This window comes from Ictalurus furcatus, chromosome 22 (assembly GCF_023375685.1).
Source record: "Ictalurus furcatus strain D&B chromosome 22, Billie_1.0, whole genome shotgun sequence".
Classification (NCBI taxonomy): domain Eukaryota; kingdom Metazoa; phylum Chordata; class Actinopteri; order Siluriformes; family Ictaluridae; genus Ictalurus; species Ictalurus furcatus.
Window position 1 is genome coordinate 13,887,300 of NC_071276.1, and position 25,356 is coordinate 13,912,655.

General features: G+C 39.7%; 1 protein-coding gene across 2 annotated transcripts; it reads right to left on the reverse strand.

Moving 5' to 3' along the window:
• Nucleotides 1-705: 705 nt before the first annotated feature.
• Nucleotides 706-19,550, reverse strand: rasgef1ba (RasGEF domain family, member 1Ba). Of its 2 annotated transcripts, none has more exons than XM_053654061.1 (14): nucleotides 19,274-19,550; nucleotides 14,206-14,388; nucleotides 13,941-14,063; nucleotides 13,673-13,810; nucleotides 10,887-11,099; nucleotides 10,729-10,803; nucleotides 9,500-9,592; nucleotides 9,123-9,225; nucleotides 7,736-7,815; nucleotides 6,546-6,641; nucleotides 4,387-4,482; nucleotides 3,971-4,094; nucleotides 3,018-3,090; nucleotides 706-2,154 (listed from the first exon to the last, which is right to left on the reverse strand). In XM_053654061.1, exons 2-14 carry the CDS (start codon nucleotides 14,380-14,382, stop codon nucleotides 2,130-2,132), a joined length of 1,416 nt encoding a protein of 471 aa, XP_053510036.1. In that variant the 5' UTR covers nucleotides 14,383-14,388; nucleotides 19,274-19,550; the 3' UTR covers nucleotides 706-2,129. The 2 variants fall into 2 exon arrangements, with proteins under 2 accessions (XP_053510036.1, XP_053510037.1); XM_053654062.1 differs by lacking the exon at nucleotides 19,274-19,550 and adding an exon at nucleotides 14,512-15,748.
• Between the last annotated feature and the right edge of the window lie 5,806 nt (nucleotides 19,551-25,356).

A 25,356-nucleotide genomic window follows, 5' to 3' on the forward strand; every position in this document is an offset into this window, starting at 1 on the left:
GCCACGTCACCTGATAACGACAGGCCTATAAATAGGCATGATTTTACACGAGCTTCAGATACCGGTCACACGCGAGGGCGCTTCCCATAGCGTTCAGCCAACGCAACGTTAAGTTTCCTATGAAAGGGAATTTAACTGCACCATTTTAATCAAAACTCCTGATTCAGAGTGAAACATTTTCTCGCACAGTGTTTCCGTGGAGCTGAAACGTTAGGGACTGTCGCCAACGTGCAGCAAAAAGAAAAGTGTGAAACGTTTAACATGACCACACTCCTGATTTCAGTAGAGTTCTGCTGCGTAGGAGCTTTGCAATACAAGCCACTCTGACCAGCTACTGAACACTGATTACCAGATTTTTTTTTTCCCAGTTGGAAAGTATTAGAACATGTCACTAGAAAAGTAGTTCCAAAACTAGTTGTACAGCAAAAAGCTCCTTCTACAACACTCCCTCTAGCCAAGATAACAGCTCTGAGTCTTCTCCTACAATGCCTGAAGAGGTTGGAGAACACATGGCAAGGGATAAAGACAGTTTTTCACAGCCTTCTTTGCTCATATTTACCAAGGGTGTCAATATTAGTGGAGGGCACTGTATATGTTGATATACCTGATCAACTAGTGATTTATTAGTAGTTAAGTTAATATTTTAAAAAGTATATACAATAGAATGTACATTTCTTAAACAATGTCCATTGATTACACCAAAAATGCATGTTTACATAAGGATTCTTTTATTGAAACTATTTCAGGGGTTCTTTTATCCATCCAAACAATGAAAATACAGAACAGTGTGCACAGGAGAGAAAAACACTATTTGCAGAAGAAAAAAAAATTACATGGTAAACTAGACATCAGGCAATATTAACGTCTTTAACTTCATGTAGTATGCTAGTGTCCTGAAAATGAGTCTGCCTCATACAAAGTTGATCAATATAAAATATTAGATCAATATCTGGTAACTACAAAATGGTTATGTACAAATTAACACAGAACAAAATGTAACAAAACTTGTAAAAAAAAAAAAAAAAAATCACTTAATATTTAAAAGGATAAATGACAACACCCTTTAGTTAGGGAATGGGAACAAGCTATTCTTAAAAATAATAATTTATCTGCAGATGCGGAAAACCATGTAATTGTGTAAAATGACATCATGCAGATGAATTAGTCCTACACTAATGTGTGTGTAGTAGTGTGTTATGTATTAATTTAATTCTCATTTATTAATGGCATGACCACCAGGGGGCCACATAAAAGCATAATAGCAGAACTAGCTGGTGTGGACAGGAGGTAGATGGGCGTGTCGGTGATGTGTTTCAGTGGAACACAGTCGTCTAAACGTATGTGTGGACAATTGTGTATCTATATTAACACTGCTAATAAGGAATGTATGTCTTTGAAGCTTCTTCATCAATCCATATGAACAGGGCAAAGCCCACATAAAAGGTCATATGAATGTTACAGAATATCACAAAAACAACATGTTATAACAAACAGAAAGTGACATTTTTATTCTTGAACGCAACCAGTGCATTCAGCAGACCTTGACGAGCCGCTCTTGTCCACACTTGGTGGTTGCTCACACATGTGAGAAAAACACATTACAAATACCTTGGGTATAAAAAACCATATCAACAAATACAACAGAAAAAAAGGACAAAATAAATCTCTACTTAAATTAATATTGTATACTATCAATATACAGTACTGGTACAAAGTACACACAATGCTGGTTTTAGTCTTCTTTTGTTTTGTTTTAAATAATCTGTTCACAGAGTTGGCCAACCAGCAGCAAACTCAGAAGACTACTTGCATCAAAAGCATCCAAATACCTCATGAGACTGTATCATGAGTTGCAGCCAAGGGATATCAAGAACTCAGCAGGGGGTTCCCCTCCAAAAAAAACAAGTCTTTTTAAAGGTACAACAAGTGATAATCTTTACAAAGTGATGAAAAACCATTCTGAAATATCCAGGTGTCCATCATACACACAAAAACACTTCCAAAGTAGTGATTGTCGTTTCCCTTAAAAATCAGGGCTACTTCTCACTTCTTGAGGGGACAAAATGGGGACAAAGCTGGATTGCCAGAAGCTTAACATCAGTGACTTGGACTTGGGTTCTTCAGTAGAACTACATCCTGTTTAGCAGCGAGGACCTGAAATAGAAACACAGAGATGAATGAGGTCAGTGTGGCTGTATGAGGGAACAATCATTTTCAATCCCTAAATCTGACTTTTTAGTGACGTAGTGATGTTATGTAACTGGACTCGTCTGACCCATGCCATTACATTAAAACCAAAGCTATTTGTCTACCTGACACCAGCTGATGGGTCCCACTTCCTGTGTCTTATCTCTTCTTCCCTGTCCACTACAGAGTTAATGTCCTCCCACTAAAGCACTGACAGTTGTGCTCTTGCCTCCGCCTGGGCCTGAGCACGTTCTGCTGATCCACACACAATCCCGTAATGTGACAGATCCTGTCGCAGTGGGGAAAACGCCTCTCTCTATCCATCACCCTCTCTCTGTCACCCCCTCCCTCTATGGTTTGGACGTCTGTTAGGAAACGTGATTGCATACACAGCCAAGTGGACTCTCCTTCGCCAGACTCTGGGGAGGGGTTGTGTTTAGTCATCTTTTGCTACCATTATCAGTGTTCCATGCTGTGCCTTTCAATATGGTGCTGGACCAGTGTTTTTCCACAACTTGGCATGTCAATGGAAATCATATTCTCACTGCTAACGCTAGATCTGCAAGTTTCATGAATGCTTTATTTTAAAATGTTTAGGAAATATTTTATGCATTCTGATCACACTTTTCCTGTAAAAGCTTGCCGCCAAGTGTTTTATCCTTTAATTAATTGTACATCTATAGTGTAAACTGTGTCATGACAACAGACATGATATCAACACGTAGAGGTCACAGCCAAAAGTCTGGTCTAAACACCACAAACACAAAGGCCCAAAAGCTATCAGAAAAAAATTGTTCAGCTGTAATGATTGAATGCTCACACTCACACACCTCAGAGATTTCCATGTGTCTTTCTCCGTGTTGTTCTCCGGTCCCTCGCTCTCATAGGACGCCACACACAAAGCTGTCAACAGATAAGAGAGAGTAAAATGTCTTCATCAAAGGCCTTGTTTTTGACTCATTTTTATCTCCTGTGCTTTCTCACAAAAGGGAATTCTTCACACTTGAGTTAATCAGAGTATGTGATGTGTGTAAGGCATTCTGCTGTCTGATTACTCAACACCTATCAGATATGACACGATGATATAGGTATGAGGCATCAGTGGGAGTTTCTGTGTAAATGATGTGTAGTGACTAAACAGATTACAGAGCAATGTGTGTTTAGTCAGCAGATTGGCTGTGCTCTCTGGGTGGGCGGCATGTTATTACTCTCACGCTGTCAATCGCAGGGACACAAGCCAAAAGTGGGCATCTGGCGAGCTCATGTATGTGTAAGAGGGCAGATAGTGCTTTCTTCAGAATGTGTTCAGCAAGTGTTAACCTTCACCCTACGCATTTGGTAGCTGTTGTGTGGCAGGAGAGCTGGATGGTGGGTGGGAATTTGGAGGTGACCAAATTGAGGAGAAAATGGGGGGGAAATGTCAGAAAAATAGCCAGCCTCGGCCAGGCTAGAACCCAAACATTCATTTGCTACATATAAAAACTACAGCGGTGTATAGTCTAGTCAGCTTGGTATGCTAGATCAGCATCAAGGTGATAAAAAATGTATTTGAAATGAAGCACTAGTCTAGACATTTCTCAACTACATGAACATGTTTACAAGCTGACGAGGAGTAATGTCCTTTTTAATGTAACACTCAGTTGGTGAGGTATAATGTTATGGTTCAAAATACAAAACTGAATCATGTTCCAACATGCAGAGACAAAAATGGATGGATCCCCTCAGCAGCAGTTGCCACTATCTTAACTGACTATGTGCTTTCAGCATGAAGGAAACTGCTTACCATCCTCGCTAAAGATGGGAGCGGTGAGGAGGTACTGCTGAATCTTGCGGTCCTTCTCAAACGGGCACTCCACTTTCTTCCAGGTCATGAACTCGTCCACCTGCTTGGCCAGGTCCCAGAATTTCTGCCAAATAAACCAATACACAGAATGTTAAAGCCTGTGCCCAAGTCTCAGCATTCAGCAGATGCCCACAGCACAAAAGGAACAAAGCTTTACACTGTAAACGGCAGACTTCCTCATTCTTCACTTGCATACAGAGTATGTGTATGCATCAGTGGCCTGTATTTGGATGTGGCCGTTGCTACGCTTAGGCAACAGTTTCCTCAACACTTGTGCATCTATTAAAATGGACAATAGTTGTTTCCACTGCCTTTAATAAAAAGGAACTTAAAAAAAAAAAAAAAAAAAAGCATACCTCAAAATTGACATGTCCATTTGGGAGCTGGTTAGCACATCTTTCATTGAGGAAGACAATGTCCTTGATTAAGAGGCTGAAGAATGGAATGACAATCTGAAAGAGGGAAAACAGTACAATCATGTCACAAAAATAGGTTTAAAGGAAGTTATTTTAGTTGCTAGGCAAGAACCCAAACAATCCAGGAAGCATTTGTATATGAACAAAAACAAGTGACAGAGTTCGGTCCTGCGAACAAATAAGGTCATGTTTGGTCTTAGAAGACAATACACAGGTGAAAACTACAAGATGGTTTAGTTAACCTCTAAAGTAGCGTGTCAAAACGTACACCTGTTTCTACCACACTAGCGTGCAATTACAGTGACTCATAGAAAGAGTCAGACACCTTGTAAATGAAACAAGAGCTCAGCTGTCACGCAACACCTGAGCTGAAATCCCTCACAGCAAAATGCGTAATGAAGTTGTGCTTGAGCCCATATGTAAAGAAAACAACAAGAACTGCAACCACTCTCGCGCATAAAAAGAAATATTAAAACAGAATTTTAGATTTAAATTAAAATACTGATGGGGCAGTAAGCCTTGATGTCAAACCAAATTAAAGGTGATAAAAGTCTCATAGTAGTGCGGCTACAAATTAGGGAACAATATAGTTATTCACTTAGAATTAAGGGTTTCATGTACAAATTTATATAATTGTCATCAACATCAGCATTTAAGATTAAAAAAATACTACCAAAATGTTATATGTTATATGTGGGATTGAATTATAGCTGTGATTAGTCTGTGAATGTCATAAATACACTTTAAATACACTTAATATATCTTTGTAGTTTCAATTCACCACAACTGGAACACACAGTGATGAGTTTGTTTTGTTTCTGAGGAACTACTGTGAGTATGTAAGGTGAGTCAAACTTAGTTGAAGTTGAAGCAAGGCTCAAAACATATTAACACTAGACCCAAAGCTGCAACTGGCCCACTGCATCTTCTAATTGACAAAAATAAATAAAAGGAAAAGGCTTTTCTGAGGTAATTGAACTACATTAAAACTTTTGAGTAGGGCATGTCATGTATGTATATTTACTTCATGGGCTTAAATGCAAATTCAGAGAAACTATGCAGAGTTAACAGACTTCTACAGCAATTAGTTAATTTGTTTACAGTCTGCAGCCTTTTTTGGGGGAGACACAACACAGTTTGCTTTTGTTCCAGTGTGTCCCCTGAGTGACGACCAAATCCAAAACAGATCTGATTTGGGCAAAACAAAGTTGCGAGTCACCACTACTGTGAGGAGAAAACTCCGTCAACAAACACCCCCACCCAATGAACAGCATAGGAGTAGAACATTCCAGGGTTTCTTGGGAACATTCTGTCTTATGACCACAGAAAATAAGCTCCCTCCCACACCGTTTTCACAAAAGGCCATCATCTCAGAGAATGAGGCAAAAATGTGATAAAAACTGTCAGTGCTTGTGTCTAAATGATGGAATGCAGCATATGTCCACTAAAGGCCGGATAACAGAGGGCAGTCTGGAGCAGGGCGTCCCGTGTCAACATTCGTAGAACTGGGCAGCTGCCACGTTGTTCCAGGGAACAGAACATTTTGTGAAAAAAGCAGCGTGTCCTTTGTGACGTCTCACCCAGAAAATTCTGACCCATTTATGGCTCAGTCCGTCCAGCCTTTACCCTTTGAGGAAGCTTCATTACATAACTTTTTTTGGCCAGAGCTGAGAGCAGACGCAGTTTGATGAGAATACTGGGAGGGTTTGATAGCAACGATAACAAAAAGCCTAGTGAGTGCAGTGTTACGCATGATCTCAGTCCCCAATGTTCCCAATATGGCCCTCGTTTTACAGCTGGCTGAAACATTGTCAGCTACGCTCGTGATAAAATCTCTGTGCCATTATAAACAGCGTAATTATCACAATACTACAAACATGATCTTGTTTACTGCTTACAAGTGCTTGATGTAGAGTATGTCATCATACAGACATGTCACAAGGCGTTTGATGAACATGAGCGAATGCAAGACTGAGCATAATTACGTATGTTCAGATATTTGTGTGTAATGGCCCAGTGGAACAAAAGCAAAATGACAGACTTAAAAAAACAAGAAAAACTTGTGCAGTGAGTATGTTGTTGACTGACAGCAGTCTTACCTTTTCTCTGCTGGTATGTGCAGTTATAGATCTCTGTGTGGCCCCACGTAGCGCTGTTCTGTAGTTGTAGAAGTTGCTGGACGGGTCCATCTGGTGCTACGGTACGACAGTGAAGATTAGGGCATTAGGTTTGTACAACAGTGACGTGAGAGTCTTTCTGGAACCAACCCAACACATGTTCTCGCTACTGTTCTTTCACTGAGTTTGTTCAGCTATAACCACTGAACAAAATGGTTCATGGCACAAGTTGGTTAGGAGTGCTCTCGCATGGGAGCACGGTAATCGGAGACATCTTATATAAAGTTAAAATTGGCCCAAGATGTCAAGTGGTTTAGACATGAGCTGAGTGTGAAACAAAAATAATCCCAGTCCAACATGGCAGGATTCTTTTCAAACATCTACTTAAGGATGATGCCTACAGCTCTAACACCTTAGGTTTTGACAGGGAAGACAAAGAGCTAGCTAAACACTTTAATCTTCAAACCCTCAGATCTCTGAGTGTGTAAGGAAAAGGAGAACATCGCTTGAGAACTAGCTCCTGTCTGCTGGAGGGAAAACACATCACAGAGTGATGGGGCACTGAGAGTATGCAGACAGCAATACTTCCCCAAATTGTATTGACACCTTGAAATGGCAAAGCCCTGAAATCTGGGAAGCACCCTGTGACTGTGGTGGTTTAGAAAAGGTGATGGGTGCATGTTTACTTTATAAAAGTCAATTAGCCACCTCATTGACTCTAAAGGTGAAGCAAAACCTGATAATCATTTATAGAGGTTAAATAAGCAGCATGTAGGAAGAATAAATTGTTCCATTGTTTTATAAACATTTTCAAGCCCAATTAAAGTCTGAACTATGAACCCACAGGATATTTAATTGGAATTAATTGCTCTGTATATAGTCATGGCCTGAGCACCATGCATGCCTGAGTCCCTGGGACAGTTGGAGTGCTGCTATAGAAAATATATATATATATATATATATATATATATATATATATATATATATATATATATATATAGAGAGAGAGAGAGAGAGAGAGAGAGAGAGAGAGAGAGAGAGACTCCCCATTGTGTGCTCCTCTTGTTATTCCCACTCCTGCTCTTACACATTCATATATTACACCATGCCTCAAGACCACACTCGCACATCTTAATATGAGAAATAAATAATAATTTAAAAATAATACCAACCTCCAGAATATCAAACTTGGCCGTTTTGACCTTGGCCCAGGTCTTTTTTAACCGCGATACTGGACTCATATTCATGCCAGCTGTAGAGGAGACACATACACACACATCAGGTCAGAACAGGACAACACCCAAGTCCCATTTCCTGCCACAGCTTCAATTTTGCAGCTTCTAATCCTCAGGAACAATAGCATTAGTGGGTGCATCACTTCCTCCTAAAAGTCTGGGTAGTATTTATTATTGAGACGAACTATAACTGGGTGAGATAAGCAAGTTTCGAGCGATGAGGTCATCTGTCAATCTGTACTAAGCTGATCTGTCTAGTGATGACCAAAGCAAGAGTCATTCATTAGTCTTTATCTGATGGCTGAGTGACTATGGAGGCAGATAATCTTATAGTTTCAATCTTGAAGATGAGAAGACAGGAAAAACAGCATAGAAGATTTACATTTTCCGTTTAAGGTCTAGATCACATTATTTTTTTATTCTCAGAAAACTGATTCTACTCATTGGAAATATTTTGAAAGCAGCCATGTTTTGTTTTGCCAGTAAGTTGAGAAAGATGTTGCCGTCACTCCAAACAAAAAAGCTGTCGCCATCTACAGACACGTTTACAAAAGAAACCCATTTATACTGCTGGCAGGTGTTGGGTACAGATCTCTCCCATCTCCCTCCTCTTTGAAAAATGGTGAGAATAATGTTCCGGCCTCATGCCAGGACGTATGCTCGTGGCCCATTCACCCAGCACAATGGTCTAGCCTTCACACAGTAAACCTTTCTCATGACTATTTTGTTCTCTGCTGCCGACTCTAATATGTGCACTCTCTCTCTCTCATTTTCTCTCTCTCTCTCGCTCTCTCTCTCTCTCTCTCTCTCCAGGGAAAAACACTTGTGTAAGTATTGGCCTGTTGGTTTGCCTCTAGGGAAAGTCCTATTAAAGGACAGCTGGTTTCACTCCTCCTCCCATCTTTCCCTCTCTCATCTATCGAGATGGTCAGTGCTGACCATCTGCGTGCAGATCCCTGGCTCCAGCCCAGCAGCTGCATTTTCACCCCTGTACACTGTAGTAACGTTACACTAATCTACTATAGTGAGGGTGCTAAAAAGCAGGCGCTTCATTATGCTGACTAACTAATGTGATTTTTCTTAAAACTTTTCATGACATCAAGAAAAGCAGTAATGTTCATGCAGACTGACAGTTAGTTCAAAATTATTAGATATGACTACTTGTTTTTTTCAAAAGTCTGACATTCTTGCATTCTTATCATGGGTGGTACAATGGATTAGAAAGTGAACGCTCCAGCTGAACAAACACTTAACCAGATGTAGGCAATGCAAGGTTTTCTACAATAGCTGAGAGAAAAAAAAAAAAACAAATTAAAACACTCACAAATGATAGCCATGAGAGAGTTGAAGTTGCCAATATTGAAGCATTCTCGTGCCACATCGATGAAGAACTCTATGACGCGAGCTCGGTGCTTTTTCTTCACAGGCTGCATGGTGAACAAAGAAAAGCAATGTTTATCATACAAGGACAAAATATCAACGCAGAAAGTAAGGAGGATTTCTTGTTTAGTAAGAACAAGACACTCCAACAAAAGACAACCCTTCCCTGGGGTTAGGGGAAAAAATATACCTGTAAATTATATAGCAGCTCTGACGTTATTGTACTTTGTAATTATCTCCCATTATGAAAGGCTCCATTGCTTAATTTGCATAGGTAATTGAAGAGCACAGAGCGACTTTGTCCTGATAGAATGAACTCACCATGCATATCTCAGTGGCTACCAGGAAGCTCAGCCTGTTGAACCACTCCATGTACGCCTCGACGTTGCTGGCTTTCTTGCGATCAGTAAAACTCTGCAAAGAGATTTTGCAAAGCCTTAAATAAGCATGGTGCAAAAACAAGATTACGACTTGAGGCAGACATCAATAATGTACTCAATAATATTCCAAACTAAAAATGCATAAAGGAAACTAAAGGGAACTGTCAAATGGTTCATGAAAAAAATGCTATATGTTAATAACAGTGTAATAGGTAAGAAAGAAAACACATCAGAGAGTGCTGTTCTAGGAAATTAATCAAAGAGGTGTGACGTGGTAATCCATTACCAACCTGACGTTGATTATTGTCCTATAATAGCAGTCCCTTTTATTGTTTACTCTATAGCAGCTATGAACAGTCGGCCTATATTTACTCTCCTTAAATTAATAAGACAAAAACAATGCAGCTTGCCATGTTACACCTTCTGACCAGACAAAACTGAGAATTCCACAGTGCTGTGGTATAGTATATACCATCCACACAGTAAATATATAACTATATTATATATATAATACAGGTTATTTAAGAAGGAATGCATTTAACCCCTGTTTGAACAGAAATAAAATAAAAATAAAAACGAAACCTAACACAAGAGCACTCTATCCATTAAAGATTCACTCACTGAGAATAACTCTTCACCCTCATGACTCACACAGATACACAGGCTAAACGCTTGTGTTTCATTTTATTAAGTGCGAGTTTCTAACTTTCTTTCTGCTGCTCATTCCTTGCATTCCTCTGTCTTGACCATGCAGTTCCCTACACAAAGGGTGGCCCAGACTGATGTCTCCTTTTGATGGACAGCCTCATGGAGGCATGTCTGAGACTCGAACACTTGAAAGAGACTGCTAACACCACACAAGAAAAAGCGCGCCAATGCGTCATTCCACTGCCTGTTGCTTAGCAGCTGACTGCAAGTATTTTCTGACAACATGGGGGTCTGAGATGACCCTGTGATGGGAGTTTCATTAGAGACTAGGATATGGCCAGGGGGAGAAAACAGATAAAGTGAGTGGATGGCCAAGGTTCTCAGTTTACTGTGAGTAAAAAGTCACAGTATCACCTCAGGGTAATGCAAATATTAGCCGCATTGATTTGTTCGAGTTTGGTATTTGTTCTCTGTGACCCTGGCGAGAAGTCCAAACAAAAAAAAGTAAAACAGTAATGTTACCTTTTTTTTGTCATGAGAGTTTTTCTGAACAAACGCCTGGACAAATTCTTCGGGTCCTATGTAACTCAGTCTCTCCTGGAAAATTAAAAGAAAGACGAAGTTAACCTTTGTAGGTACGATTGTAGGACCATGAAGAGCGATATCACGTGAATGCTCACCAACTCAATATGTGTTAGCTGTTGAGCCAGAGTAAAAGTGTCACTACAGATGGTCAGGATGTCTCTCTGGATAGACTGAGGCTTGGTTTTCAAAACCGTTAGTCTGTCTGTCACTGTGGAGTTGATCTTGGCCAAGTTTTCTTCGTACTGACTGTGTGTAGCGAGTTTACGGATCAGGGTTTGTGTCATCTGCTGCACCGCTTTCCGATAGACCTAGAGAGACCAAAGAAGGAAGGGCAAATTTAGCGCTGAGCTTGCACCAAAATTTACAACTATGCTACCTTTTAGTGTTGGCCATTACACAGCAATGATCAACCAGAAAATACCAACAGGATGTGGCCTGCAGAGATAAGAAAGGTGACAGAAAGCATCAAATAATCCTCTTGAAAACATTCAGTAAAGACAGTGGTGGCACACAGCATATGGGATCCTCAGGTGTAAAATGAAGAGATTTTTTTTCCTTCCATTTGATTGGTCAAGCAATTAATTTAATTGCTACTTGATCTGACTGGTCAGCCAGTTAAAAGAACTAAAGTTCTGCTGACTCGTTTGGTTACATAAAGACTTCCTGCAGTATTATGTAAGAGCAGTGCTGTCCACAGATATCCTCTTAGAAACCCTCTAATAGAACTGGCAGGTTACCCATTTCCTCTCAGATCCCTGTCCCCTAGGTCATGTAATGTAATAGCACCAGCTTGACATGGTTCAAGAGAAGCAGTTGCATAACTAACATGGAGCAATGGTAACACATTAAACTAACTGTAGCAAGAGAGGTAAACTGTATCTATCCCGTCTGGCCAATCTAGATCGGTGAAAGGCTTGCTTATTCTGTAAATATGTTCTGTCTGAAAGCACACAGTTATGCTTGATTTAAAGACCGTTTGGGCTGCTTAATATAACTTTATGCAAATGTGAATTTATAACCTGAAGTAACAACTTTGATCGTCAAACATCTCTTGTCATGGACCTGAGGAGAAATACAGCTGCCTGGATTACTGTGAAGACACATGGGAAATTGAAGGCAGTCCTTCAATCTAGTGATGAGCTGGTAATGACAGACTGTTGGTTCTCTGTGGCTTCACATCCTAGAGGAAATAATAAGCTGCTCTGGGCTAAAGAAACCTGAATTCCTGAAGTCCATGCATAACAAGATCCCAAGGACGATGCTAATTGGTTTAATCTAATATCGGATGTAAATCATTCCTCAATAATAAATGTTTCGGAAAAATTTTTTCCTTCAAAGTAGAGTTCCTTCTGTGAGATGAGGCCAATTTGTAAGAGATCAAAAAGGTTGCTTCTTCACGAGCCACCATATGGGAAAGCTTCTGGCATCACCACAAAAAAAAGAGCAAGGAGATTATTTTTAGAAACAATTCATGAAGATAACTGGTTGACATTTTGAAGCAGCAGGGAATTTCTCGCTTGTTGTGGAAAGAGACGCTTCTGTGCCGTCTCCTCGCTTGACGTTGGCATATGTGACAGCTGACCTCGTGGCAGGACTTGCTGTGCTCTGGCGTAAACACGGCCTGTGCAAAAGGTGAACTGAAGCCATCAGTCAGGCACAAATCACAGAGCTTGGTTATGCTGGGGCTCTGCCTTCCCTATATAGATGACCACATCCATAATGACAGTCTCAGCACACTGAGACTCTAAAGACCGAACTGAGGTCTGGACACAGATGTTACAGTGTTTATTCTAGGATCAAAAAAAAAAAACACAAGCTCTTGCTTACTGCCGGATGTCTCAGGACAGGATAAGAAGATATAGGTGAAGGAAAAGCATACAAGCTATAACTGGAAACTGCAACAGGAATGCACTTGTGATGAACTCCTAGCTCCTAGTATGTTAGAAATGCTACTTACAATGCCAGACGCTGCACTGTATTGAACAGACATAACATTGATCCGATGCATGAATGCATTCCTACTGCAACTGATAAAAAGGTGCAACTGATAAAAAGACCACTTCTACAAAAATACATCAGTGTATTAGGTAATTCACGGTAGAGTGAAACGTTAATTCACTGAGCTCATGGGTTTGTGTTCCTTTTCTTCAATGGTCTGCTCTAACTAGCCTCCTCCAAGCTAGCTATTACGCTAATACCAAGAAGCAGCATGAGACCACTGCAGAAGGATTTGCTAAATTTATTTTCCTTCGATATCTTGCAAAATCAGCTTTTCTTGCTGTAGATGGGAACTGTTTTCCTAAGCACAGAACGAAAAAAAAAGGACCAGTTGAGACAGGGAACAATTTTAACCTAATTCATGTGGCATAAGTAAATCCCATGCAGAAACAGTGCTACTCACTGTAGTGTACTGCATTTCAAGTGCACTTTATGTGAAGTGTACTAACTAACAATATACAGGGGTTTTTTTTGGTAGTAAAAAAATCTCTTTTTGAGAAAATAAATGCAAAAGCAGTGACATTCAAGTCAGCTTTAATGGAACTATTTAAATGCAGTGTGTGGAGGAGCATCAGAGGAGACAAAAGCAGACGAACAATAGCGCTTTCTTCTCTCTCTCTCTCTCTCTCTCTCTTCTTGTCAGACACGACAAACTGCTTCGGAACTGGAGAAATCTCTCCCTTCCCCCAAGAAGTGACTCTTGCTTCACCCCACGTGTTGGGACCTCCAGTAGTTTACCACTTTTTAGGGCATGCAGTGGGGTTTTGAGAAACAGACTTTTGGCTTTGGGTATAAATATAAGGTAATATACTTAGTTGGAACAGACGTTTGAGTTTGTTGTACTCATCTCTTAACCAAAGCACAGTTTTGATGGCACACTCACCTCATCTCCAGTGCTCAATCGTAGTGTTAACTCTTTTAAACTCCTCATCATCCTCTCATCCCGGAAATCATACGGAAACGTCTCTGTCCATTCTGTCAGCAACTGCAAGATCTTGGGAGCAAGTTTTCTGATTCGCATCTAATAAAAATCAGAGAAAAAGATTTAATTAATTATCTAGTTAAAAAAAAAATGGGGTCACAAATTCTGGTATTCATGTAATCTGGTGTGTGATTATGGTTATACTATTGTGATCACAGGGTGTCATTACCTTGTCTGCTGAAGGATCACTGAGCTTCTGATGGTCTGTGCACACATGGCAAACTTTAGACATAAGCTCATGTGGATGAATGAAAAGACGGGAATTGAGCAAGAATGTGAAGATGTATGTCCTCTGTGGGTTAAAAAGAGGTAGAATTAATTGAGCCCTATTCAAATAAGCACACAGTTAATGCACAGAATAATGATTAGGCTTGACTATTGACTGTATATGCTATTCTATGTTATGTTTAAAGGAGAGATAAACCAGTCCTCACATCAGGATAGTAAGCCACAGTGGGGACTAAGTGCTGAATGAGAGCCTCCAGAGACCCTGACACCAGGTTGTTGTCATGGTAATATAAGCCGCTGTAGTCCTCCTCTTTTGTCTGATAGAGGTTGTTGTTGTAGCCACTGGACCCAAACATCGCTGGAAATGGTGGAGTTTGAGGCATTTTGTCCTGTTGAAGGCCAGACAGGATATAATTAGTCCACATTCTAAGAAGTCTTGAAAGCCGCATTTGTGGTGTGTTTGGGTGTTTTTTCAAATTGCAGTCCACACTGCTAGTCAAGATTTTGTTTACCTTTGAGTGAAACACAAGGTCCCTGAAATCATTATGGCAAGTTGAGTGGAAAATTACTCTTCTTTGGAAGGGCACTCATGGGGATGCATTCTATATGATTAATCTAGATCTGCAAACACCTTGCCGTTTTTACTCTGAAGCGCTCTGAACGCACATGATCTCACACACACAAACTTTCTAATCCACCAGAATAGCACAACAGGACTGAGTGCACGGCTGACATAGTGCCTCCTACGGTCGTTTCAGAACAAAATCAAGCATTTAATTCACTCTTAATTCACGTGGCCACTCTGCACAGCTCAACACAGAGAACCTATTTAGTGAGATGAGACAAACACAACGTGTTGACCTATTAGAAACAGAACATGTTGACCTATGAGAATCAGTGTTTCTGAAAACGTTTTAGCTGCTAGCACTAAGAAATGAAGTGGTTCGTTCCACATACTTCTCACATCTGCCTCGTGCAATCCTTCACCTTGGGCGCTTCCTGAGTCAAAGGAGTTTGTGTATCTGTATTCAGCCTAATGTTAATTCAAGCTATAATGTCCTAGGATGATATGTAGTGCCATCTCACTGCTGCTTTATGGGAGCAGGCAGATTCCTAGAGACGGTAGACAGGCTCTGGAGGACACATGGGCCTCTCAATAAAGGCCTTCTCAGTCACGGCACAAGGCACCCAGGGACCTGCAAATAATGGCCAGCCCCAATGGACGCCTGCCTATTCAGGCCTGCATTTAGCTGCAGGCGTAAGAGTGCCAGGGTTAGACATGGGTGTGCAGGGAATAGGGGGTTGCCATACGTTTTATCCACACACCCCTCTTCTCGCCTTTTTCATAGCACAACAGAGATTTGCATTAAAATGGGTGCTAAAAGTCAGCGCTGCGCCCCCATACGCATCTGTTGCAGCATGTGTTCCACAATCTCACCACATCAATGAGATGAAAAGACCAGAACAATAATCAATGACTATAGCCATGTTTCCACCGCAGGAACTTCCCAAGGAACTAAGGACTTTTGGAGGTACTCTGTGTGTTTCCACCGTGGGGACCAGGGTCTAAATTTATTTCCCCCTCAGAAAGTCCCTACGCGGGAGGTGGTACTTTTTCAAAGTTCAGGACCTTTGGAGGGTGGGACTTGGGCACTGAACATGATGATTGGTTGAGTGCACGCAGCATTTTTTTTCAACCTCCATTTTTTAAAAGTCTGTTGCGGTGTGTACAGTAACAGTTGTTTATTGCGATTCCAATTAACACAATGATTCGAATACGCCCGATGGACCGACAACGAGGTTCAGGCCTTATTAAGTATTTATGCTGAGGATGAAATACAGCGGGAACTGGAAACGGCGACCTGCAATGAAAAAGTACACTTAAAAATATCAAGTGGGTTAAGTGATAGCTGATAAAACCCGTTTGCTTACTTTAAGTCTAGCATTACGAGCATTCTGAATTCGCTTTACTACCACTACTCATCTCTTCTCCAGCGTTTTCTCAATTACCTCTTTAGCAAAGCAATACATCACAATCAACAGCAGCACAGCTTGAATCTCCTCCATGCTTGTTGTTGTTGTTGCAGTGTCGTTATCAGATTTCAGAAAATAGTTTTTAAAACATGAACTTTTATCCAAAGATTAAAAAATACATTTCATTCCGTGACCCGGAATCGAACCCGACCCGCAGCAGTGAGAGCGTCGAATCCTACCCACAAGACCACCAGTTTGGTTACAGCAAAGTCTTTTGGTACTGTTCACAGTTTTTTGTTCACGTGTTCTTATGAACCGAGCAAACATTTGACATTATTAGATCATTAAAATCAGCTTACTTTGTGTCAATAATCAGTTTGATTGTAGCATACTTAGAGGCTTCATATCCTTGCCAAGGGCTTGTCGTGTGCAGTCACACTGTACGTCACTGGATTAATTTGCCTAATCTTCACTGTACTTTAGACTGCGATGGAAATGCAGACCACAAAGGTCTGGGGGAACCAAATGGTCCCTTGAAAGAAGTTCCTGGGACTAATTGTTCCGGGTAATTTCGATGGAAACGCAGCTTATGATTACATGCAGTACTTTGTCAGTCGTCACAAAAAATTTTATATGTATCTTAAAACTCCGCAAAGTGTTCTCGCAACCCCAACAAAATGTAGCTATTTTTGAGGAGTGCGTCGATATTACCATAGCAACAAGATACTTAAATGCTTACAGTGTAACAACTAGCTAGCGTATTATGCAAGTGTCAACCTCATTGCGCTTGTGTTTTAACAAGTCTCTAATATATGTCAGTATCAGCAAAAAAATACCTTGTGTCATTCTGCTAGAACAGAAAACACTAGAGTCTAGAAAGTCTAGAAACACTAGTTTGGTGCCAAATCCAACCACATCTAACCTCTCAATTATCATTTAAAATTTGTAACATGAACTGGGTTGTTCTTTTTTCCCCCTAATTTTATTTGGATTTATCTCAATTCAAATTTAGTATGCATAATTTCATTATTTCAATGATTGAGCTATCAGTATGATTGGATGATTAGGTTGGATATAAACATGTGAACATTACTAGCAGGTCCTTCAAGTAGTATCTTATCAGTACTACTGTCAAGAAACATACTGTTGTCAGAGTTTCAAACAAATGTGGTGATTTTCTGTCGTTGCCAAGTTTGATTCTAGCCAACAAAAGGGACACAAACAACTACGGAAGAGACGCCTCAATAGTAACTGTTGCTTTTGTTTACTTACAGGCACCACCGTGGCCCACAGATGATTTGCCAGTGGGCAACATGTAAGATCTTTTGCGCATCTCTCCATGGGCCACAAAGATGACATCACGATTTGGAAGGACAACCAGTGCTTGCTAGCACTAACCCCTTTTTTCAGACTCGCAAGAAGTGGCAGCTGCCGTACAAGCTAATCCTATAAAAGCGTAAAACAAAGCAGGAGCTAATTACTAGTAGGCCAGCTGACTGTGTTTGCCCTTCAGTTGCAGGTGCAAGTACTCAGGGTCGTGGCTTGTTTCTATATTGAAGATGGTCCTGGGCTTTTTGCTGATAGCTTAAAATTTCATCATGGAATGGGTGGTTGATTACAAAGCAAAATAAGAAAACCACAAGTATTGGCACCCTCCTCTTTTAGCTGTAACCATAAATTCTATATATAGTCTAAAGACTCTATATATGGCAGTTTCAAAACTGGAAAATTTATATCAAAGTCACATGCCGATCATGTTCCCTGTGACAAGAGAAGTCAGAAGGGACTTTCTCTTCATAAGGGGAACTCATAACAACATGGAAATTGACACTTCCCTATACGTGCTTGGAAACTGTAGTGGACAACCTTCATCTGTATTCAACACACACATCAGCACATTAGTGTCAGGTGGATAGAAAAAAATTCACACAAACAGCCGTGTTGCTTCCAGCTTTTGTTGTGGTACTCCCATCTCCACCTTAAGGTGTGGTACACACTTGCTCTACATAAAAGTTCACTGGTCTAAAGATCCTCACCCAGGCCACGAGGTGCTAAGAACTAACTGAGAGGTTTACTTAGGGCCACAAATCAGGACAAAAATGACCTTGGTGACATGAAGAAACACATCATTCCCACACTTCTCTGGAACCAGCTGTGCCAAAGCTGACACTGAAAGGCACTCTGAGGGAACTAAGCAAACAGAGCTCCTCCTTGTTTACAGTACTTTAACCCTCAGGAATCTCAGTTTGCCACAAGATGTAGAAGAGTAAAAAAAACAAAAACATAGCCAGCCATTACCATTACAGTAGTTAGGTAACAAGTCATGACAACAATTAAACTATTACTACAGCGTAGGCACATTGCAAAGGATCTGTTCCTGATGTCTGCACTGTTTTCTTTTAATGCCCAAGATGACAAATGGCATCCTTACTTGGTTTTAGGTTTCTGTTCCAGCATGTTAAGCAGGTGTGAGGGTTTGTGTTTCTTGCTGGGAAGAAGGCAAGATCTTATTACGCACAGACTACTACTAAATTATATCATGCTGGGGATAATGCCTTGGCAAGCATTCCAGATTTGTATTCGTAATCGTGCTGCTCACTGTCGAGAACCTTCTAGTGACCTGGCATACACTAATCACTAGATCTAACATCTCATCGGTTCATGTTAATCTATTAGAAGGCACAAACACCATTTGCACCACATGCAGTTGAGTGTTAAATGTAACTACAATTCACATTCAGGTCATATAAAAGGTAGATGGTCCTCCAGGAGAGCATTCGTGATGTCTCTAATGAAGAGGGAATCCACTTATCATTTAGTAGTATGGTAACAGACCGTAGCAGCCTGCAAACAAGGGAGTATTTATTCCTTCTTCAGCATCACACATTACCTCTGAAACTAGACAAGGTGGTAGAACTGATATGAAATATCCTGTACGACCTGTGTTTCCAAGCCTCTCCTGATACACTGTAAAACAGCAGCTTTACATCTGAAATCCTGAAAAGGCTGAATATTTCAAAATATCTCTTAATATTACCAAAGATCCACAGTATTAAGGTTTGAACACTAGTTTTAATGAAAATGCTTAAATGCAAATCCTAAACAAGAAGGAAAAATACATGCATGAGCTGACTCAGCAGGTTCCAGTGTTTCTCAGAGCATGGAAGATTAAAGTTTAACCACTTATTCCTCACAAGAAGCCGCAAAGGCACAGAACAAAACGACACCTTATCCTGTATACTCGGAAACTAGACCGGTGTGGTCCGGGCAAGCCACGTGAAATCGATCCAATGATCTCACCTCCAAAGAGTCTTCTAGGCTGAAGTCCAACACCGTGGTGTTCTCAGTGTCAAAGTGCAGCAAGAGACGCTGGACATGCAGGCACGCACGCACGAAACTACACTTTCAAACCCCGCTGTTTATTTGTGGGTTGTTTTTTTGTTTGTTTGTTTGTTTGTTTGTTTTTCCGACTACATTCGAGTGTAGAACCAAAAGAAATAGTAATAAATCCACAAAATACGCGCTGAGGATGGATAAATCCGAGGTGAGTACAGAAGACGGTGTCCGCTCTCGCGCCCGAGTGTGAGTGGTGAAAGAGCGCGCGCTGAGGACGTGATAGTAGGTGATGACGCGCGAGCTGAAGCAAGCCAATCACAAGAGCCGCGCGCCCCCGCGTAGGCGCGTGACCGCTCTCAGTGGTAATTACACCACGAAACGCTTCTCCAATCTGGGAAAGGGGAATTGATTTGAAACTGAAAGTGAACTATTTGTAAGTGGTGAATTCCGTAGGTTTTTTTTTTTTTGCAATTCCCTCTAGCATAATGAACCGAATTCTGTGAAATGCTGCGTTATTTACTTCAGTCACACTATTTCACGAGTCCTATTTTTGGAGTTTCAAGAAACAGCAGTGGTTCTCAAAGTGAGATCCGGGGATCCCCAGAGATCCAGAAATTACAACCCACCATTATCATATCTATTTATTTATTATCATATCAATATATTTATTATTACTTTATTATAGTTATTAGCCTGTTTGACTGCTGACTTGGATTGAATGGGCTTAAAAACTAGTGTCCACTTGTACCTAATGTGTAATCAGTGTAAAGTTCAGGAATAGAAAGCTCTAATAAATACACTACGTAGCCTATTATTGTACACATTGGAACAGTGTACGTGATATAAATCAGTACCAAGCAAGACTGTGGGATTTATTTTATACTTAAAAGTCTCCACACAGTACTGTGCAAAAGTTTTAGGCTCATGCAAAGAAATGCTGTAGAGCAAAGATGTCTTCAAAAGTAGAGATGCACGATACTAAATTTCTCAGCCGATTCCAATAACCAATTATTCAGAGTGATGTCGGCCGATACCGATAACCAGTACCAATAGTTCTGCCTTTTATGCCTTCTTTTAAATTAATAATAATTAATTCCACAATTATGAAAGAAATGCAAATAAAAACTTTATTCTCTCCATTTCAACAAGTTGTATCACAGTAACTGGTCTCATAAACAGAAAACATGTTACTCTAATTAACATTAACACATGGACTAAACTCTGAAGATTAAAGTAAGATTTCTTCACTTACTGAATGTTATTAATTCATATTAACATTGACTGAATTAAAAAAAACCTCCTGTTAGTGCCACATTCACTCACCACAAACAAATACATTTCTACTTCATCATTCAACATCAAACTGGATATACATAGGCCTAATATAAACCTTTTTTTGATGATATTAACTCATGTTAACATTAACTGCATATGAAACATACTACTCTACAAATATTTTTCTGTGCAATATATACCTTTTTTTGTCAACTCATCTTCATTTAAATCTTTCGACGGCGTACTGGCGCTTTAATTCAGCACGAACAGCGCGTAAAATTTTAGCAGTGCTGAGATTACAGAGATTACAAACTGCAGTTTTGTCATCATTCCACACAAGAGACATCTTTACACACAGCATGAATTCGATGTGTTTTTCCGCCCTCTTTTGATTGACAGTAAGTTTTATTGAGCACCTTGATTTGTAAGTTTTATTGAGCATCTTGTAGAACCAGACACGGTTCTTCTGGAGACTTTGACTGTCGCACTTGCTTCTCATTTTTGCAGCAAAACCCAGCAGCCTTCATTATGTTTTTCGTCTGAAAAGTGTCTCTTACATAATATGCCGCTTTCTTTAATGACTTACAACCCATTTTTTCTGTAACATTTAATTTTGTGCTAGAAAACTAATGTTTGGGAATCTAAAATGTTTTTGTACTGACTTGATAATGTAGAAGTCAAAAAATGTAAAATCTATAACAAAGTTTGTACTAAAAAAATAGGGTGCCTAAAACTTCTGCACAGTACTGTAAAGTATAAGAACCCAAACAGCTATCTACAGTTATATTGGTTCCTTGTCACACACTTTAAGGAAAACAATTTCAGTCACCAATCTTTATACAGGGTTGTTCAAATTAAACCCAGGCTGTGATCCATTTCTGTCACATTTCACCTATACAGATCTTTGTTACATGTGACATTTGCTACTGTGGACTCATCCTGTTTTTCAGGACATCAAGTACCAAATAATGGCACATGACCTGCTCCTGAATGCTAGGCTGCCGCAAGGACTAAAACAGATGCCAGGAAAAGTTCAGTGAAAGGCGTTTCTTCTCATATTGCAGCTCAGAGGATAAGAGGTTACTATCTATTTGGTTACGTTTTAATAGGTATGCTTCAGTAGAAGCTTGACATACAATTGCTTACTTGTTTGTTTGTTTGTTTGTTTGTTTTTAAATCTGTGTATTAAAATTATTTGTGTATTACTGCCACTAAAAATAGCTTTTGTTAATAGTATACCAGTGGTAAAAACTGAGTATTGGTACTGTGACTGAAACTGGCCTACACAGAGTGCTGGATTGTGCTGCATTCATAACATGAATTATATCTTATGTTAAATCTGATCCAATACGCTGAGGTATTTTATGCTGTGAAGGCATGATTTTGCATGTCAATAGATACTGTCGTCAAATAGCAAGGCAAGTTTAGCATCACACAGCAGAGAGTGGGCTTGGTTATCACACGTATCAGATGATACTCAGTACTTATATTGAATTGTATTGGTTTGTATTGTAAATGGAAAAGTAGGATTGATAGTGGTACAAGTGTATGTTATTAGCTAACTATGACATGGTTAAAAATGTCTGGACTGTACATCTGGACTGTACTTAGCTTGATGTCCTCTCCTGATATATTTCTGTAGATAGTATTAAATTCTTCAGCACCTTCACCTGAAGAAAAGGTAGGATGGAATCTTAACTTCACACTGCCTTTGAACAGATCAGCAGGGGTTCCTGCTTCCTGCAGCCACAAAGAGGTCTCTGAATTATCTCCGTAATCTGCATCCAAAAAGACCCTGCTAAGGCTAGGTGACAATGGAACTGAATGCATCCTCTTTCATTCAGCTGCAGAGAGTGCTACTTTTGACAATAACAACTGCTCAGAGCTATCATATTCAGCACTTACACTCCAGGCCCACAGTTACATAGCTACTGGTGAGAAGAACGTATTGTTCTTTGTGAACGACTGGAGTGTGGAGGTGTGTGGTAATTAGCATATCTACTGCATCTTAGAAGGGACCGTATAAGAAGTGAAGCATTTCACAGCCTGGTACATGTACATTATGGAGGAGGAGGTACATTAAGGTCCCACATGGATACCAGAAAGATTGCACTTCCCAAAATCAGTTAATGCCCAAGTATCACCCTTGCTTCAGCTGTATACTGAAGTTTTATACCCAAGAATCAGTGCTGTAACCATAAAGACTGTGCTCTTCTTCACAATATCCTCATATTCAATTCAATTCAATTCAATTTTATTTTTATAGCACTTTTTACATTGGTCATTGTCTCAAAGCAGCTATACAGAAAGATATAAACCCGGGATACAGATTTTAAGTGTGTGGATTAATCCCAATTGAGCAAGCTGGTGGCGGCGGTGGTGAGGTTAACAACTCCCTGAGATGTTAAGACGAAGAAACCCTGAGAGGAACCAGACTCAGAAGGGAACCCATCCTCATCTGAGTAACAACGGATAGTGTAAAAGCAAAGGAAAGTTCATTATGGTTTTTATATGAAGTCTGTTTGTTGAACTAGTCCACTGTTCAAAGGAGACCCGAGTGCAAAACTGCACGTGGTAATTGCAGTCCCAGGGCCATAGTAAACATGGTACTAAATATGGTAGGTTCATACTGAACATAATTTCAACAGTATTAGCAAGTTTGGCTTTACTTTGTTATAAGTTACTCTGATTCCTCGCAAGATTTCTACCTCATGTTGTCTCAGGGAGTTTTACCTTGCCACCGTCACCTCTGGCTACCTCAAGAGATCTAAATCTACATATGGATGTCTCTAAAGCTGCTTTGTGACAATGTTTAATATTAAAAGCTCTATACAAATAAAACTGAATTGAACCAAATGCTTTTGTGGTAGGTTTATAGTGCACCAAATTATTTCCTCTGAACTGCAGAGAATGATCTCGTTCTGAGTGAAGCTGACCTTGTTTCTGCAGGCCTCCTTGGGGGACTAACACCTCTGCTCAGTGCTCTCTGACAGCGAGTGAGAAATGGAATGGGTGAGGGTGGAAAAAATCAGTTGTTCACCATGTTATTGTTTACATTTAGTCTTTTTTGTTGTTATGGCACTTTATGTTATGACTGTGTCACCATGTCACTCATCAGAAATATCAGAATTTCAGTGAATCTAGCCTAAGCGTCCTAAAGAAGTGTTTTCGTGGCATTAGCCAAATAAAGAAATGCTCGTTTTACACGAGACATGCAAAACAATGTGTTTGGAAAACAACACTCAATTACGCACACACCTATGACCCTTTTGGAGTTAATAATAGAAGCTGTTTACAGAGACATGACATTATAACGCCCTCAGATTACTTTCAGGTTCTTTGAAGGTGTGCCACCTTTCTGTGCCTGTATTAGAATATACCTTTCTTTCCTCAATTCATAAACGTATCATTGTGTCTTTAGTAGTACTCCAAACACACATCTAAGAAACTATGAAACAACTACTGTAATTACTGTAATTGCTACATTCTGATCCTTGTTTAGAGGAACATTTTCTTCCAGAGGCAAAGCAGGACAGTTCATGTCATCCATGTTAAGTAAGAGTGGCTTTGAAGTAACAGATAAAAAATGCCACAAAATGTTCTCCTACTCGCGTTACAATTCACATATGAATTTTGCCTTTGCCTTTCCAACAGCTCGACCTCAATTCAGCCTGGTTAGGTTACATGAGTAATTTATTAGCTTGCATTTATGCACTGTCCATTAGTAGTAGTTGTTGTTTTTACATGAAATTACTGTTGTAGCGTATTTTTTGTACTTTTGTCATGTTGTTTCTTGCTGCCTTTTTTGAGCAGATCTCCCATGATGATTTGCGATACTGAATCTAAGAAAGTGTGGATTTAACCATTAAATAAAACTGGTTAACTCATTGCAGGCAACAATACTGATTTTTTTTTTTTTTACAAAGTTTCTTGGTTGACAAGGAAGGCATTTTTCTCATGTTTGAAGTAACAGGGTTGAGATTTCTGTACTAGATTTATCAAATACACAAAATGATGTTAACTAGCATCCAAGCTAATGGCATTAGAAAAAAAAATACATTCTAATGCTTTACTTACATTTTTTCATTTATAGTTATGGCTTTAATTTCACTCTATAATTTGGGGTTAAAGAGGGTTGTGTAGTCAAAGTGACATCATCAGTCAGTATCACATTGTCTTTCAAAATAAAGGAGAAAGGGTTGAGAACTTTCCTTCTCCTTGTGATTGTCAGGAAATTATGATGAAAATGATTATGCAACATGATGAACATGATGCTGAGCATGTGACTTGTGGATGATTCCAAATATTTCATAGTAGTGAAAGTGTTCGGGTACCAGGGTTGAGTGAATGTTGTAGGGCACTAAAATGTCAATTTTTTTTATAACCTGTAATAGCTAAGTCATGGAAAAGGATGTTTCAAGCACAAGATGTTAAATGGATTCACACATTAATGCAAAAATTCTTATATTTCGAGGTAAAATGAAGTTATAGTGGGCTGAGGCAGGCAGAAATACTGTTTTCTATGTGCTGTAGAGAGTTGTTTTTTTTTTATATATATTTTGAGGTATTTGATTGAAACATGTCCATAGGTTGTTATGAAGAACAATTTGTTTTTGTTTAAAAAGTGTTTACCTTCACACACATTTATAAACATAATATCAGTAGCAAATGGCACCCAAGTTGTGGAGTCACCCATATATCTCAATGGGACTAACCTGGTTAAATTTTAATTAAAATATAATAGAATCATTAGACAAATTGCTAAAACTATT

Bases quoted from the DNA above. Each gene is read 5' to 3' on its own strand.
- rasgef1ba (XM_053654061.1), bottom strand. From the start codon at position 14,382: ATGCCTCAAACTCCACCATTTCCAGCGATGTTTGGGTCCAGTGGCTAC. The intron at 11,100-13,672 runs GTGAGTGTGCCA...TGGTCTCTCTAG, and splicing joins GATTGAGCACTGGAGATGAG to GTCTATCGGAAAGCGGTGCA. The intron at 6,642-7,735 runs GTTGGTATTATT...GTCGTACCGTAG, and splicing joins CCAAGTTTGATATTCTGGAG to CACCAGATGGACCCGTCCAG.